Source organism: Lineus longissimus, chromosome 9, assembly GCF_910592395.1.
Source record: "Lineus longissimus chromosome 9, tnLinLong1.2, whole genome shotgun sequence".
Taxonomy (NCBI): Eukaryota; Metazoa; Nemertea; class Pilidiophora; order Heteronemertea; family Lineidae; genus Lineus; species Lineus longissimus.
The window spans coordinates 15982888-15998615 of record NC_088316.1 but is presented as its reverse complement, the minus strand read 5'-3'; the positions used below and the strand labels follow the sequence as shown (position 1 = coordinate 15998615).

The following is a 15728-nucleotide window of genomic DNA, read 5'->3' as shown; positions in this document are numbered from 1 at the left end:
AGACGATGTATACATTGTATAATTAATGTGGTAATTAGGCGCATTATTGACCACATGCCTCAAGATATGGTATTTTGCATTCTTGCCAGTCCTTCATCAGTCTACTTAGCCTGAAAACAAAATAACATATTCCCCAATCTCTCCTTGACATCATTCCTGTACTTCTTGCCGCCGCCAACACAATAAAGGTAGAAGTTGATCCCGAAATTCATCTCCCAGATATTCAACATGATGAAATGCTGACAATAATACCGCAGGCTCCAGTACTCATCCGTTTTCATATTCTCAGTATATATAGCCTTGACCTCTGGGATACCGATGATGACGTCATACATCCTGAACGGAATTGACGTCATGACGTAGGCGATACTAACGAGGATTAACATTCGCGTCAAGTAGGTTGTCTCCTTCGCCCGCGTTTCCTGCCCCTCCTTGCTGACACCCATTCGCTCTCTTTCTTTTGATGCCCTGTGCAGCACAATGAAAATCCACAGGTTACAAAAGACAATTATCACAAAAGGTAGAATCGTCCCGATAGCTAGCTGCGCTGAATTACCAAGAGATTCCAATTCAGGGGCGTCTTCTACCGTCATGCGCAGAATACCTTGCCCTGGATCGTAAAAGAAAACGAGCTGTGGTTAGCACATTGAAAGGTTAAGTATACACAGTTTTTGGAAGAACGTATATAGTTGTGGTTGATGTCCCAATCGCATGACTGTATTGTGGGGAACAATCGACAACGATATACCGAGACAAGACGTTAGCCGAGGAGACATTTTTTTGCTGGAATACAAAACGGGTTGAAACTGATTCTGTCATTTTTGGTGAATCTGTGCGGCACTCTTACCTGTGTCCTCATCTTCCACATATTTGTATACATACATTATGTACAGATTCAGACCACTGATTACAACGAATGTCGCCACGATTGTTATAAGGGCGCGGTGAGTTGTGCAGTGCGCCGGGGCGGACATCGGGAACCTGACCACTATCAGTCTGTCCACTGTCATCTCGGCGAGATAGAATCCAGAGGCAATGGCGAAAACATACGCAAGATACCACATCAATCTGAAATATTGAGATAACGGCAACTCTTTGTGAAACTGTCGATGTTCTGTCGAAGCGCCAATTTCTTTTTCGACAATTGGATGAGCAGCTGAACCTTTGACGATTCGTCACTTCGAAAAATTATTCTGATTATACTTACTGCATGTCGAACTCAGTTGGCGGGTTCGTGTCCCAGATGTGCAGAAATATTCCCCACACAAGCTCCACCACCAAGACACCAGAATCGGCAATGGCGAGGGCAGTCATGTAGTTACAAGTAGAAATCCTCCTGTTGTCCTTTTGTAGAGTAATGATGACGGACATCACGTTTCCGAAAAGCCCGGCAGCTATGATGACGATCCACGAGTACTTCGTGAAGATTTGGTATACGACACGAAGAACCAGCACATCGTGGTCAACAACGGGCGCTGCGATCCCTGATGAGACCGCAACCACATCAGTTTGCTCCGCCATTTAGAGCCTGCGATTTTGTAGGCGTCGGATCTCTTGCCACAGACACGTACGCCGACGACGACGACGATTATTTCGAAAAAAACTGCAATTATGAGTGCAGCTCTGCTAGATTTGACGTTTTTATTGCAAACGTGTTGAAGCTGCCTACTATGTTTAAATATCCGGGAAATATGATCAAATAATTACGCTTGCACGTTTGAAACTGTTGCGTTCGCAATCATGGGATAAAGAATATGTCCCTACAAACCACAGTGCGTATAACCTCCGCGCAGTCAGTGGAGGACGTATTCTCCATTTGAAAGCAGATGGAAAGATATTAATAATCTCTCCGCTGACACAGATTTCTATTTCACCATGCAGTCACAGGCGTGCGAAAATACCACAAACACAGACCTAAAGATATTGGCCAATGACTGGCTTTCAGAGGAAGCGACCCATCCTCAAAACATGAAGAATATTCACAGGCTAGTAATGCCTGACGCACCTATCGGGGAGGTCTAAAAGATCACCGGGCCAAACCTAGGGTTGTTTTTCACTGGAACGACTGACGCAACAAGGAAATACCCTTCCCAATCTCTCTTTGACGTCATTTCTATACTTTTGACCACCTCCTAAGCAGTACAAGTAAAAGTTGATGCCATAATTAAACCCCCAAAACTCTGATATAACTAAATGTTGACAATAAAATCTTAGTTTCCAGTATTCTTCGTTCATCTTGTAATGAGATGAGACGTCTGGTAGTCCTATGATGACGTCATATAACCTATACGGAATTGACGTCACGATGTATGCAATACTGACAAGGATTAACATTCTGGTCAAGTACATTGTCTCCTTCTCCCGCGTCTTTTGTCCCTCAGCGCTTACGCCCATTTTCCCGCTTTTGGTGGATGCTTTGCGTAGTACGATGATGATCCAAACGTTACAAAAGACAATGATGACGAAAGGCAAAATCGCCCCAATAACCAACTGCGACATGTTTCCGAGTGTTTCTAATTCAGGGGCGTCTTCGATGGTCATGCGTAGAACACCTTCACCTGGAATGATGACACTTTGCAAGAGACCTTGCAGAGAAAACGTAATGTCCTGCGCATACCATACTGAACCCTATAAAAGATGGCGCATACAGACAGTAGGGGCTACAATACAAAACAGTATTGTTTTGAATTTCTGTTCTGTCGACCATGGCAGTACCTCCACGCCGTGGCTACATCAGTATTGCCCATCTGAGGAAATCGCTCCTCCGGCCTTGCACATAAACCCTCGAATAGACGTTGTGTGCAGGGCCGGAGAAGCGAACAACCGACGAAAAAAATGAGCGCCACGCCTCAGCAAGAAAAATACTGTTAACCTTCCCCTAATTGCTCAGCTTCCAGAAAACGCGCATCTTGACCCTCGGTGTATTGACACCGCACGGAGGCTCATCATGATGTCATCTGAGGTTTCTTACCAGTTTCCTTGTCTCGAACATATCGGTACGTGAAGAATATGTAGAGATTAAGTCCACAGACCAATACTAAGGTCACGCATATGGTGACACAGGCCCGGCGTGTCGTGCACAGTCTGGGGGCTGCCATCGGGAACCTTACTACAATGAGCCTGTCGATGGTCATCTCGGCGAGGTAGAACCCAGAAAGGATGCCGAAAGCATAGGCTTGGTACCACATCATTCTGAAATAACAAAACGCTGCTGTTGCACGAAGAAGAACCCTGTCGCTGATGGGCTTGTAACACTTGTACCATCATCGTCGTCGTCGTCGTCGTCGTCGTCGTCGTCGTCATCACTAAGAAGTATCATTGTAGCCTATATATACTGTACACAGGTACATGTATTTTTGCGGAGAATTTCACGATTTCGATTGAGGCGGGCAGACGGACTAATACGAAATCATAAATGCCGCCCTCTTTTGATTTTACGATTTTTCTCTCGCGCGAATTGAGCTTATTTGCGAAATCTACGGAAAGAAAAATGTCTATAGGGCTATTATACGGTACTTACTGCATGGCAAACTCTGAGGGTGATGAGTCCGGCCCCCAGAACCAAGACCCAAGTCCTCTCCATCCCCAGGCGAGCTCAATCAGGACTACCGAATCGGCCAAGGCGAGAGCAGTCATATAGTTACATGTGGAAATTCGCCTGTTGTCCTTCTGTAGTGTTATAATGATTGACATAACATTACCGAAAAGTCCAGGGAAGACGATGACAATCCAAGCGTAGTGCGTGAAGACTGCGTAGACGATGCGCAGGGCGTGTACTACTGCGGTGTCCATCGGCTTGGTAGCTGAGGGTGACGCACTCACTACCTCTAACCTGCTACCATTAGGCGCGGGGGTACTGTCAAGTAACATCGAAATCCACGCTATAGCCCATTGAAATAAGGTCCGATTGCTGGGGACGAATTATATTGATCTACATCCACTCTCATGAAGACAAAGACTGGAGACAAAGCTGGGTGCGAGGAAAGTTATTCGCTGCTGGGCGAAATTTTATCAACGGTTACTATTAAATGATTAAGTCGTTGAATGCATATCGTATAACCAAATATGATTGTAAGCAAAGATATGGCAGCAAATCAGTAAATTGGTGTCGTGGGTCAAATTTCAAAATATCGAACCGATTAACTACTCCTAATGACATAAATTGCAGTAATTGAGATAGCTTTTGAGTCATTATCGGTGCGTGTAGAATCACTGCTAATTGTTATCTTCTCCTTACAGATGATATCGCATGGCGCCCCAAATAATTTGAATTTAAGCTAAACATAGCTATTACAAACGCTCTGTTTCCTTCAAATTCATCGTTTTTTTAAAGCCTCAAAGATAGCATCCTGGCACCAGTTATAATAACTCACACAACGTAGCGAGTTCAGAACTTTGAATGACTTCATGAAAGAACTACGCCATCGCTATCTTCAGGGCAAGGTAGGAACTGAAGAGACCTTTTCGATCATCTGTGCATCATCCTTGAGCTGTTTTGCATCAATATCGGGTACGGTGAGACCGTCGGCCTCCGTGTAGATCTTTAGAGACTCGGTGTATGTATCCTGCACCGTCTTGAGAGCCTCCATCGCAAGGTCTCGTGTGTAGTTGTATCGGGTCTCAGCTCCAGTTGCACTGAAAACAATCATAGTTGCAGCTATTATTTTGCTCTCGAGCAGATGTTGTTGTTGTGGCAGAGATCACTCACAACCAGCCCTTTATTGGAGTACTCAATGTAACTGAAAGCGAAATCCCCCAAAAGATCTTATGACTGTCCTTGCTTGGATATCTTGCGCATGGGGATGCCAGTTGTGGAATCCCCGCCCAGCAAACTGTACATGCAAGTTGTCACAAAATGATAATCGTGGATCTAAAATGAGAACCCAGAAGATGAAAAATCTATGTGACTCAGTTTTGCTTGAGCTGTTCAACCTGATTGGAGACCTCTCGTGGTTTCTGCACGGACTGCTTCGCCAGCTCGAGGGCTTCTTTTGATGTCTTGAGAGCTTCGTCTGCAACCACCACGATGGCCTTTGAGGACTTCTCTTGCCTAAAAGAATAATACACAGCTAAGTTTTGGTCCGACTATCGCATGTTCTGTGCAGCAACAGCTTCTGACCTTCACGCTTCAAACTACCATTGGTAACAGAAGCTGTCAATAGTGAAGTTCGATGCGGCAACTAGGAGAGGGTCACTGAGTCAACATATTGTCGTCTATTGTAAGTGTTCTAGTCATCATAAAACTGGTCCTGGATCGAAGTGTTCCAGATGGCTAGAACTCCTCCCTCATGGCTGTTGGTCAGGGCATTTTGGACACTCTGTCGTATGTCACATCCTTCGAAGTACAAGGGACACACGATCTGCACCCTCGCAAGACGAGTTGCCCATACCAGGTAATGCCAAATCAGTTACCCCCAAGACTAACACTGGAGGAACAGGGTTGTCCGCTTCTTTGCCCATACTTCTGTAGGGACGCTCCCAGCAGTTTGAAAGTCCTGTGAATGTATTAAGTGTCTTTTTCTCTCAAGGAGCTGCATTGGACACTGTGAGGTGTCGCATCCTTCGAACTAAAGGGACACAGCTCATGTGCCCTTATCAAATAGCACTTCAGGTTAGTTCTAGCTCAGTTATTTGTCTCGTATCAGGTACCACCCAAGAAGTACTCGAGTAGTGTCTGAGGAGATGATATGAATAAACACCAGCAAATGCTTTGTCTTCAAGTGACGATTGCGGTTTACCAGTTTCTCTAAGCACGGGTTACTCAGGGCAGAGATGGGGTGTCAGTGTCTCTCTCAAGAGCGTACAGCGGACTGTCTGCAGGATGCCTCATCCAATACTAAAGAGACAGGGCTTTTAGCACCTCTGTAGGGATAACCATACATCGTAAGGATAGGATACAACGCAAGTTTGAATGTCCTGGAATAATTCGCGTCTCTTTACGAGACTAAATCGGACGCTCTGTAATGTCACATCCTTCGAACTCCAGGGACACATAGATACACACATTGAGCGCCAGTTATTTTCCGTGAGTAGTGGAGAAATGGGACTTTGTCAGTTAAAATTTTTTATCTACGCAGATTTCGCAAGCCCTCACGAGCGAAGATGTATGAAAGATGGTCTGTGGTGTCATGAAATCCTGCTTAAGTTCAGTTACGCGATATTCGTAAATCGGCTCAATCATTGATACCATGATGACCATACAGATATCGGAAACCAGACAGAGCTCTTTAGAACTGTCGTCATACATGGACGTTGGTCTCCGCAAGGCTTGGAAAAACTGTCTCTTCTTCTCGATCGTCAACTGCTTACATACAAGTTGGCTATCTCATTCGGGGTTGAAACGGGATGCAAATTAAGTTACGGTACAGACTCTGGGCTATTTCGTCCCTGACCGCAGGCACGAGGTATTTTTAGTGAAGAAGGTGCATTTGGCGAGTCTCACTTTTCGAGTGTCCCCGACGCTGAGAGACCGAAGGACAAGAGCCAAAGGCTGATGATATATCATTCTGGATTGAAACGGGATGCAAATTAAGTTACGGTACAGACTCTGGGCTATTTCGTCCCTGCCCGCAGGCGTGAGGTATTTTGGTGAGGAAGGTGCATTTGGTGTCGTTTGGTAAGTGCATAAATCTAACTTTTCGAGAGTGTCCCCCACGCTGAGAGACCGAAGGACAAGAGACAAAGCCTGATGATATGGCAACTTTTATTTGGCAAGTATGTAATATATACTACAAAACTTAGAATTAGTGGCCGGCATGCGGAATCAGAAAAGGCTGACCGTAAATTGTTGCAGGTGAAGATAGTGTATAGTGTGTTAATCGAACTAGTTGGGAGTGATCCGCACACTTATTGACCGAAGGACAGGAGACGAAGGTTATGATATGACAACATTTTATTTGGCAAGTACATACTGTACATATGAAAAATGCAAAACTTGGAATACAATAACACAACGTTGATACTGCTGACGCCGCTTGAGCCGCCGCTTGAGCAAGCGTGTCAAGGGATCAGATGTTGGGTCAGTGGGCATGCGGGGCATGGGATGGAGGGTGGTGCACTGTGAGTGTCGATAAGGATTGGGGGAGGGGGGGGGGGGGAAAGGCAAATGACAATAGCATAATAACAATTGAACAATGTGCAAGTCGTAAGTAACCGTGACCGCTTTCAAGGTGGCAAGAACTGATTGCTGACCAAAACAATGACATATTCTGTTAACACCCATGGAGCATTCTCTTGAACTGTATTTCAGCCCAAAACCGCCCAATCAAAATAGTGCAGAGACTCGATTGACGTTTATTGTCTTCAAGAGGAAATTGATCTCAAAACTGATATGGGCCTCTAGTATAAATAATATCCTACCTAAAATATAGGCCTTCTGTTAAATTAGGCCTGCCTTAAGAAAAAAGAAAGAAAACCTACAACCAATTCCTCTTGAAAACAAATATGTCAATAAGGCTCATCCATACATCATTTGAGTAAAACAATGTAGAAACACATTTTTGCTGTGATCAAGAAATAGCTCCATTGTTGTAATGTTGCACGTATTGTGCTGTGAAATAGCTCAGATACGATAAATGGATTGCCACATTGAAAACGGAACAAGAAATAGCAATATTCTGGATCAGCGAGTACATACATGAAGTGCTATTGATTTCAGGAATAAGCACATATTTTGCAAGGTTCACTTTTAACAAAGAGTAACAATGTTCGATGTTTAATTTTCAGGGTCGAAAACAGTTGAGTGTCAACCCATTCTGAGCCAACAGCATGAATTACAACAAGAAAAGGGTCAATTCCGTTGGGAACTGCTGTTCCCTGATCATGGCTCTTGACTACTGGCCTGGAATAGAAAGGGAAGATTTAGATACCAAGAAACATTGAAATATACAATTTAAGAAATTGAAGTATTTGATCATTTTTCATGACGTTTTTTTTTAAAATCTTCTATCATAGCATATCAGTAATATGTCTATACACATGTTTATGTCTGTGACAGCCTCATTGGCACTAATAAGATGAATCAATTAAATTGAATTGTCAGGCAATGGTGGTCAACCTGCCTCGGGTTTGTCACAATATCAGTCACATGATGACGGACCTAAAGCCTCATTTCATCAACTGTAGCCAGCTTATCGAATTTTATCTCATTTACCTCAATTGTGTTCCACAAATCTGGCATCCTGAATATTTATCTCTCGGAAGTGGCCTCGGTTGCGTTGGCTCGATTCTTGGGACGGGACAGCGAAACCACACGAGATGGAGCAATCCACCTGAAAAAATTGGAGACAATTCGAATGCTGCTTCAGTAAACAATGAGCGATCTGTTCAGGAGACGTCTTTCAAATCGCCCATTGTTTCATAAACGAGAGCTGTACAGACAGTTCCAGCCATTCTTTGCAAATTTCCTTCTTCCAATGCATACATCGCGTATTGTCTCGACCGCACTTGCATAGCTATTTACCTTAAAGTCACGTGCAGGTCTTATTGGTAATTGCTGGGGTGGAACTTGGTACTGCTGGACAGACTTACATGTCCACAAAACGCAATGTCACTGCTGGACTGATTTACAAGTCCACAAAATGCAGAATCGGACATGGACACCATGACCCCAGCAAGAACCCAATGTAACCCCACAAATAGGGCCGTTTATAATGTTTAAGACATGTTTATACAATAACAATACTGAAGCTATTGCCTGCAGTGACTTGCTAATGATTTTTATGTGGGAGGGGCCAGGGACCGTGACTATTGATAAAGTCCTCACGATATTATATTCGTCAACAATGGGGCACAGACTTTCAGATATTTTCGTGACTGACCTATATTACCAGTACAGTCCAATATATATATATATTTTTTGACTGACCTCTATTACCAGTACAGTCCAATATCATTCTATTCTCCGTGACCGACCTATATTACCAGTACAGTCCAATATATATTTCATTTTCGTGACTGACCTATATTACCAGTACAGTCCAATACATATGCTATTCTTCGTGACTGACCTATATTACCAGTACAGTCCAATATATATTTTATTTTTCGTGACTGACCTATATTACCAGTACAGTCCAAAGATACTATTTAGTCTGTATATTATTCTAGGGCTGGGGTGGGGGATGGGGAAATGCTCCAGTGACAAACTTTTTGATTGTCATTCTGGTAAAAAAAACACGTCCAAAGAAGAAATTTATTCTCATAACTTTTAACAATGCTCGAAAAAAACTTTTAAAATGTTCATGTGGCGAGTCGCCACGTGTACCGACTATACCTGTGGATCTAAATATATATATCATCATTGAAATCCTCAGAGTAATTAAACCAAGACAAAAAAAGGGTTCCATGCCCTTGGTTTCCATGTACCGCGAACGATGCTAACGATAGGATTTAGCTGACAGGATTTGGCCACATGAACCCCTCCCTGTCCAGAAGACGCGGGGGTCGTCAGATCAATTTGAAACCGCCATGGACATCACTTCTTCCCCCTCACAAGTCGGTCGCGATGACCTCCATGTGCAAACCATTTTGGCTGTGGATGCCCTGGTAACCCATGTCGCCTAACCAGACATAGCGCGCTGCCTGACTAGAAGTTACCGCCTCTGAGACCCAGGGTTGAGACACTGGGGTCTGCCCCTAGCTGACAGGTGGCTGGAGATCCATATCATAGAGCATACCAACCGTACATAACCGGCTGGACTGGTACACCCTATCAGGCTCAGACTCCCCAACGGAGTCTATTGAGCGCAGCCGCAGCGCCAGTTAATATGGATGGATTTACGCCGTCAAATAACTGTCGACCTGATGAGCATTCGTTCACGGTACACAGAGTTTATCGGGGTTGGGGGCGGAGAGACAAGACCAGGAACTCCTATGGGGTCGCGGGCGCAATGCAACCCGAGGAACGAGATGCACCCAAAGTACAAACTCGAAAATAACTGGCTCATCCTTCGCCATAGGTGTCAAGTATGTACCACTTATACAGACAGGCGTCATTAACGTTGGGTAACACCTCACAAGGAGCAATACCAAGCATTTTCAAGATATCATTTTTAGCGAAAAGGTGTGACAACAATGATGATATATCAGATCCAATACCAGTCCCTTGACCAAACCCAACCATTTCTTGAAAGTTCAAGTCGGGGCTTCTGAAAGAAAAAGTATTGGCCATGACAGCTACGGTAGATAGATCGAAGTGATAGATGGGCTAACTGTCTATCTGAAAAGGGCGGGTGCGAATTTTTTTTTCCTGAACCTTTTGGGCACTATAGTGTACATTTGTACAGGGACTTTCAGTCAATCAGTTTTCGACAAATACATGACGTCAGAAGTCTTAGAAACTTTAGAGCAGTTGGGAGAGCGCTCGTCAGAAATGGCAGAATACGATGTTCGATCCAAAGGTCGTGAGTTCGAATCCGATTGTGGACTACATTTTTTCTTTTTCTTTTTTACTCTTTACATTTTATTGTTATAACGCGTTTCTTTTCCCTTGTTCCCTTGATTTTAGATACTTTAGTTATTTCTGCTGCCTGCAACATACCTACAGGAAGGACAATAACAATAGCCCATCTCCAAGATCCAAGGGATAGCCCTTCAGATATCATATTGAGCATGAATATACAATGAGACTTGTCTCATGTGAATGGTCTTCCTCCAGTAGGAATATGTTTCTCTGCAATGAGACTTGTCTTTCGATACTGCCTCGTGTGTATGGTCTTCCTCCAGTATGTTTTGATACTGTATGCTTCAAATTTGATTAACAAGCACAAAACAATACAAGCTTACTTCTGAGTTTCATGATGACGCCCCGATGACGACACAGATTTATCGGATTCTGATTGGCTGAGAACCTGTGTACAAATGTACACTGTACTGCCCGAAAGGTTCAGGAAAAAATTCGCGGGCGGGCGATTAAGCAGGCGCATACAGTAAGATATTAAAATGGTAACAAAATGGCCGAAATTTATCTTCGCACACCATCTTTATACTTTTATAGGAGTTATAGGTAAAACTCAATGGTGACGAGATTATTACTGCTCCCGAAAGAGATTTTAAGTAGCCCGTCTTTTGTTTGCTGCTGGTTTGCTGCGGCTTTCAGCAGCTTCCTACCGACGGCACAAGGATATCTTTGAAAGCCACCACGTGACCGCAGGGCCAATGCATTGGTGTCATTATTCACATTTATCATCTTCGTGACCACGCGAAAACATACTTAAAGCTGACATGCATGCATAAAAACCCAAACGGCAAAGATAGAAAACACAAACGCCCGACCACCAAAGACAAACTGCACTTGAAACATGATAGACACCCTGCGACAGGTCTCACTTGACTGCACAAACATAAGTTCATTGACGAGACAGGCCACAGAGAAAGAAAAAAATTAAAAATATTCCTCGAGCGGGTTCGAACTCGGAACTCTCGCCACTTCATCCTTTCCGTCTTTTCTAATTTGGCCCTTAGGGTTTTTATGCATGCATGTAAGCTTTAAAGGGACAACCTGGGCGTGGGATTTCCCTGGCCAGGAAGATAATACCTCTGCTTGTCACCATGCGCCGCCACTTATCTCAAATAACGATTTTCGCCAGTGTGCGAGGCAGTTTTGTACATGACCTGTGAAATTCAGGCAGGCCTAAGGTTACACCCAGTTTTTGTGCACTGTTTATTGCAGTTCAATGATGTATTTCAATTTTCCTGCTTGGACTGAGAAGTCACGGTTCTACTGAAGCCATTTTTGTAGGAAAAACCACCATATCATGCCACAGTTGTCCATTTAATACCACTGAATACAAGAGCGGGTAGGCCTATCACTAAACCATGGTCATTTCATAACACAAGCCTGGGAACAACTGGCAGGGTTTATTAAAGCTCTGGGATGCTGATCTCCGACTGATCCTCGATCGTCGCACAGTTGGCAGCACAGAGGTGAAATGAGACGATTGGTGATCACTAAATCCTAAAGGCAAGAGGGAGGTAATTATAATATGATCTCCACCGCCCGACCCGATGACGTCATTACCGGAATTCCGGGTGGGAAATACCCCAGGTATTTCATCACAATGGCGGCAACTTCAGTTCTGAAGTAATCGATGAGCTAGAAGTTGCCACCCGGAATTCCGGTAATGACGTCATCGGGTCGGGCGGTGGAGATCATATTATAATTACCTCTCTCCAGCCTTTAGGATTTAGTGATCACCGAGACGATTGGTAATTTCTGCCATGTCTTCATGTAATTTGTAAATGTCTCTGAACTAATTCGATTGTATGCCTTATCTTTCTGACCCGGTCAAGGTCATACATATCACATGTCACAGTACCAAGGGCTGATTGGTTCAGAGATAGAAAGTGTTATGAGCGCGTGACACATTGCCCCAAGCACGTTGCGTGTGACGTCATAAAACATGGCAGACATGACCGATCGTCTCAATTTCTTGCTGCCAGAACGATATAGTACCATAAATAGGGTATGGGCTAACAGTGTCCTCCTTTCAAAGGTCAGCTGAGCCGAGTATGGAAATATTCACAGCAGTGGCGGATTTAGGGGTCCCGCATGAGTCATCCCTCTTTGATATTTTAGGGCACCTCTCCTCAAGAACCCTCCCCCTCATTTTCAGGATTGCACCTTCGGGTCTATCATGAGTTCTCATTGGTGGGGCAGCGCCCCCCCGCTTCTTTCCCAAATTTCTGGATCCGCCATGGCTGCAGAGATGAGAAGTTTCAAAAGAATACATATATGTGCGATCAAGGAAGTTTCGATAGAGAAAAATAACTCACCATGGTGGTGTTCACGTCGTATCTTGTGATAAACCGGTTGGGCAGCATTGGGCGACCTAGACATGACAAGGAGTCTGGCGTCTGCAAGAAATGAAAATGAAAAGATAAGATAAGATTGTACATTGTATCAGACAATAGTCGCAAAATTTGGGGAGAAAAAGTTGTGGAGAAATTAGGCTGAACTCACCAATGTTGAACCAGTGCTTCGACTTGGCGTCGACACAACTGAACGCTTGTGTTCCCAAAACCGGTCTGTCATACCAGGAGTACAGCCAAATTCAACGCCCCGTATTGAGTACGTTATGTCAGAGAGGTTACCAAACCACTCATCTATTCAAATTGTGATTTTCAATCAAATTCATTGACCCATACACGAAAATGCTCACAATATAAAGCTGATTGGTCAAATACGAGGTCACGGTCGGATAAACAGGAGTCGGACAACAAGTGACATAACTGCGCGGAAACTTGGCTTTTGTGGTGTTTTTAAACAAGTCTAGTCTACGTGACGTAACATGATTGTTGAAATTTATAGCCAGTAGTATTCACACATGGCAATTTTTTTTTAATTCAAGTTCAAGTTTGCGCACCGAGCGATTGAAAGTGGTCCGTTTTCGCGTACGTTGGGTGCGCTCAGATGAATTGATAGCTTATGCTGCTCCGCCTGTCTAGCTGAGAGTTATGACTGATCAAATCGTGTTTTTTTCCCACCACGATCAGCTAGCTAGCAGCCATCAGGCTATATCAATGGCAGGTGTCTGTTCAGCGAATGAGAATGCCGCGATCGAGACGGCGATTGCTCTGGTGACGTCAGACGTCATCGAGTGATGGCAGGTGGAAATGCCGATGGAACGCACGACCCAGATAGATTTATTCACACCGGTGTGACAGCGGATATAGTCCCCCTGGAGTCATAGTCCGGTAGCATTGTATTTGACCAAATAAGCAGCATGATCTATTGTACCGCTAACCCTAACCAAAACATTCAGCAATGCGGGCTATTGTTACACGGACTATCAGCCCTAGGACTACTATCCCTTGCACACCGGCGCCACTGTTCAAGTGCGGGTGTTGGACATCTCTTTACATATTACTCCGCCTCTCGATATATGACATAGGAGCTAGGAGTAAAAAATGCTGATCTCTGGATGCAAAGATAGCTATGACGCAGGGGATACCCCTGAATCTCAGGATGGAGCGATCAGAACATGCACGGTCGATATGGAATAAGTCAGTGAGGAAAAATGACGGTCGATATGGAATAAGTCTGTGAGAAAAAAGAAAGATGTCAGCGCCCATGTTTTGGTAAACCAACAAACAACATTTGGAAGAAGGCAAATATTATGTTCTTTTTCCTCTTTTTGACAAAATAGAATATGCACTGTGCATCATCATATATGATTTTCATCATAGAAGCAAGTGAATGACCTTCGGATTTCGTTAAATGGAAATTACCCCTTTGTCCGAGAATAGATTTGTTGGTCCTGGCAAGAACCATTGCCAAGCAAGGTGGAGGTCATTCCTCTCAAATACCGGATTTATTATTTTTAACCCAATATATGGTAGCCAAAATAAAGTCTTATATGGGCATGTGTGAAGTTGTCAATGTCGGAGATTTTGCGGTTGTGACACTGTGTAAGAGCATTCTTCAAAATTTTCAATATTTTGGAATAAAGTTAATTAATTTTATTGTTGCCATTACTTACTCTAAAAAATTGTCCTTTCTTTTCAGGCTTCTTATTATTGCAAAATGCCAAAGTATGGAATTGAGGAAGAGGATCGACCTCCATCGAATGTAGCTTGTTCAGGCTTGAGAGAAGACCTAAAGGAATGCCTTTTAAAAAGTGACTGCGTCCGACTTGTAGGTACCTGAATAGTGATCTTTATGAAGTTTGGGACTTTAACATGATTTTGGCATGCAAATTCCAGAAGATAACAGAAGAGTAATTCCTTTTTGGAGGGGGACACATCATTTTGGGACTGGCAGTGTAGAAGGGCATTTTATTATTGTGTAAAGTGTGTTTCTTAGCAAGTCTGCCACACCATTCTGAGGTGATGTAGGTCTTAGAAATGAAAATCATTGGGCTAAAAATATTTCTCATCCCATTTCAGGATAAAAATACTCCTTTAGAATGTCTACGACAGGGACATGATGCTAAGGTCCCAAGTGAATGTCATGCTCTCAGGGTTGCATTTTTTGAATGTAAAAGATCAGTGGTAAGAATATTTAGTCTCCATTCAATCATGAAGTGGGTTGGCAGGTAACTTATACTACAGCTAGGAAATTTGATCATTGTGACATCTCGGGTACTTGGTTGATCCAATTTGTTACCACGTACCAGGTGACTATGGCTTATTTAGTGTATTGTTGGCATCGTGGAGTTAGCGTTACCAGGGTGAAACCACGTCCTTGAACTTACATGTATGTCAATTTACAGATGCTTTCAGGCTTTTATTTCAATATTTTCCCTTCTTTGTTTCAGCTTGATATGAGGACACGGTTTAGAGGAAGGAAGGGTTACTAGTCTTCCCTTATTGCTTAGATTTGAATGCGGCATGATATTTGGACACAGGAAGATCTTAAAGTGACACTTGGGCATGGACGTGGGTGGCAAGGACGATTATACTCCTCCCTGCCACAATGCACCGCTCTTTGCAGCATCCCATTGAATGAAATGTCCCGATTACAATCTGCTGCAAATACTGAATATTTGTCAGTTGGAAAGATAGAGCAAGGAACATTGTACCAATGTAAATAATAATATGACAGGGGTATTGGAGAGCAGCATATTGTAGTGTGAGATAACACATCATGTACACAAGGTTGTCTTTTGGAACATTTTGTGAAAATGATTTAGGATAAACAAGTGAGAGTGCATAGAGACAGTGTCTGCTCTTGATGAAAACCATCAAGTTTGTATAACTTATATAAATAATAAAACATGTGTGTTTGT

General features: G+C 43.5%; 2 protein-coding genes and 1 long non-coding RNA gene across 4 annotated transcripts; 1 reads left to right on the top strand and 2 right to left on the bottom strand.

The window, feature by feature from the left end:
- Nucleotides 1-101: 101 nt before the first annotated feature.
- On the bottom strand, nucleotides 102-3962 carry LOC135493135 (cysteinyl leukotriene receptor 1-like). 2 transcript variants are annotated; one of them, XR_010448194.1, is made up of 5 exons: nucleotides 3521-3962; nucleotides 2972-3192; nucleotides 1208-2558; nucleotides 848-1068; nucleotides 136-610 (listed from the first exon to the last, which is right to left on the bottom strand). XR_010448194.1 is itself a non-coding variant. In XM_064780100.1 (4 exons), the coding sequence occupies exons 2-4, from the start codon at nucleotides 1519-1521 to the stop codon at nucleotides 102-104; spliced, it is 1044 nt and encodes a 347-aa protein (XP_064636170.1). In that variant the 5' UTR covers nucleotides 1522-3192; nucleotides 3521-3962. The 2 variants fall into 2 exon arrangements, 1 of the variants encoding a protein (XP_064636170.1); XM_064780100.1 differs by having other exon boundaries at nucleotides 102-610; nucleotides 1208-3192.
- Nucleotides 3963-8999: 5037 nt separating this feature from the next.
- LOC135493868 (uncharacterized) lies at nucleotides 9000-13016 on the bottom strand. Its single transcript, XR_010448307.1, has 3 exons — nucleotides 12962-13016; nucleotides 12775-12855; nucleotides 9000-10148 (listed from the first exon to the last, which is right to left on the bottom strand). It is a non-coding gene; the product is annotated as an uncharacterized LOC135493868 (long non-coding RNA).
- Nucleotides 13017-14054: 1038 nt separating this feature from the next.
- Nucleotides 14055-15728, top strand: LOC135493831 (cytochrome c oxidase assembly factor 5-like). Its single transcript, XM_064781422.1, has 4 exons — nucleotides 14055-14108; nucleotides 14507-14635; nucleotides 14887-14991; nucleotides 15258-15728. The coding sequence occupies exons 2-4, from the start codon at nucleotides 14525-14527 to the stop codon at nucleotides 15297-15299; spliced, it is 258 nt and encodes an 85-aa protein (XP_064637492.1). The 5' UTR covers nucleotides 14055-14108; nucleotides 14507-14524; the 3' UTR covers nucleotides 15300-15728.

Excerpts from the sequence above, each read along its gene's own strand:
- LOC135493135 (XM_064780100.1), bottom strand. The coding sequence starts at position 1,521 with ATGGCGGAGCAAACTGATGTGGTTGCGGTCTCATCAGGGATCGCAGCG. Across the intron at positions 1,069-1,207 it reads CCAACTGAGTTCGACATGCA|ATTGATGTGGTATCTTGCGT; the intron begins GTAAGTATAATC and ends TCAATATTTCAG. Across the intron at positions 611-847 it reads TGTGGAAGATGAGGACACAG|GGCAAGGTATTCTGCGCATG; the intron begins GTAAGAGTGCCG and ends TTTACGATCCAG.
- LOC135493831 (XM_064781422.1), top strand. The coding sequence starts at position 14,525 with ATGCCAAAGTATGGAATTGAGGAAGAGGATCGACCTCCATCGAATGTA. Across the intron at positions 14,636-14,886 it reads AAAGTGACTGCGTCCGACTT|GATAAAAATACTCCTTTAGA; the intron begins GTAGGTACCTGA and ends ATCCCATTTCAG. Across the intron at positions 14,992-15,257 it reads TTGAATGTAAAAGATCAGTG|CTTGATATGAGGACACGGTT; the intron begins GTAAGAATATTT and ends TCTTTGTTTCAG.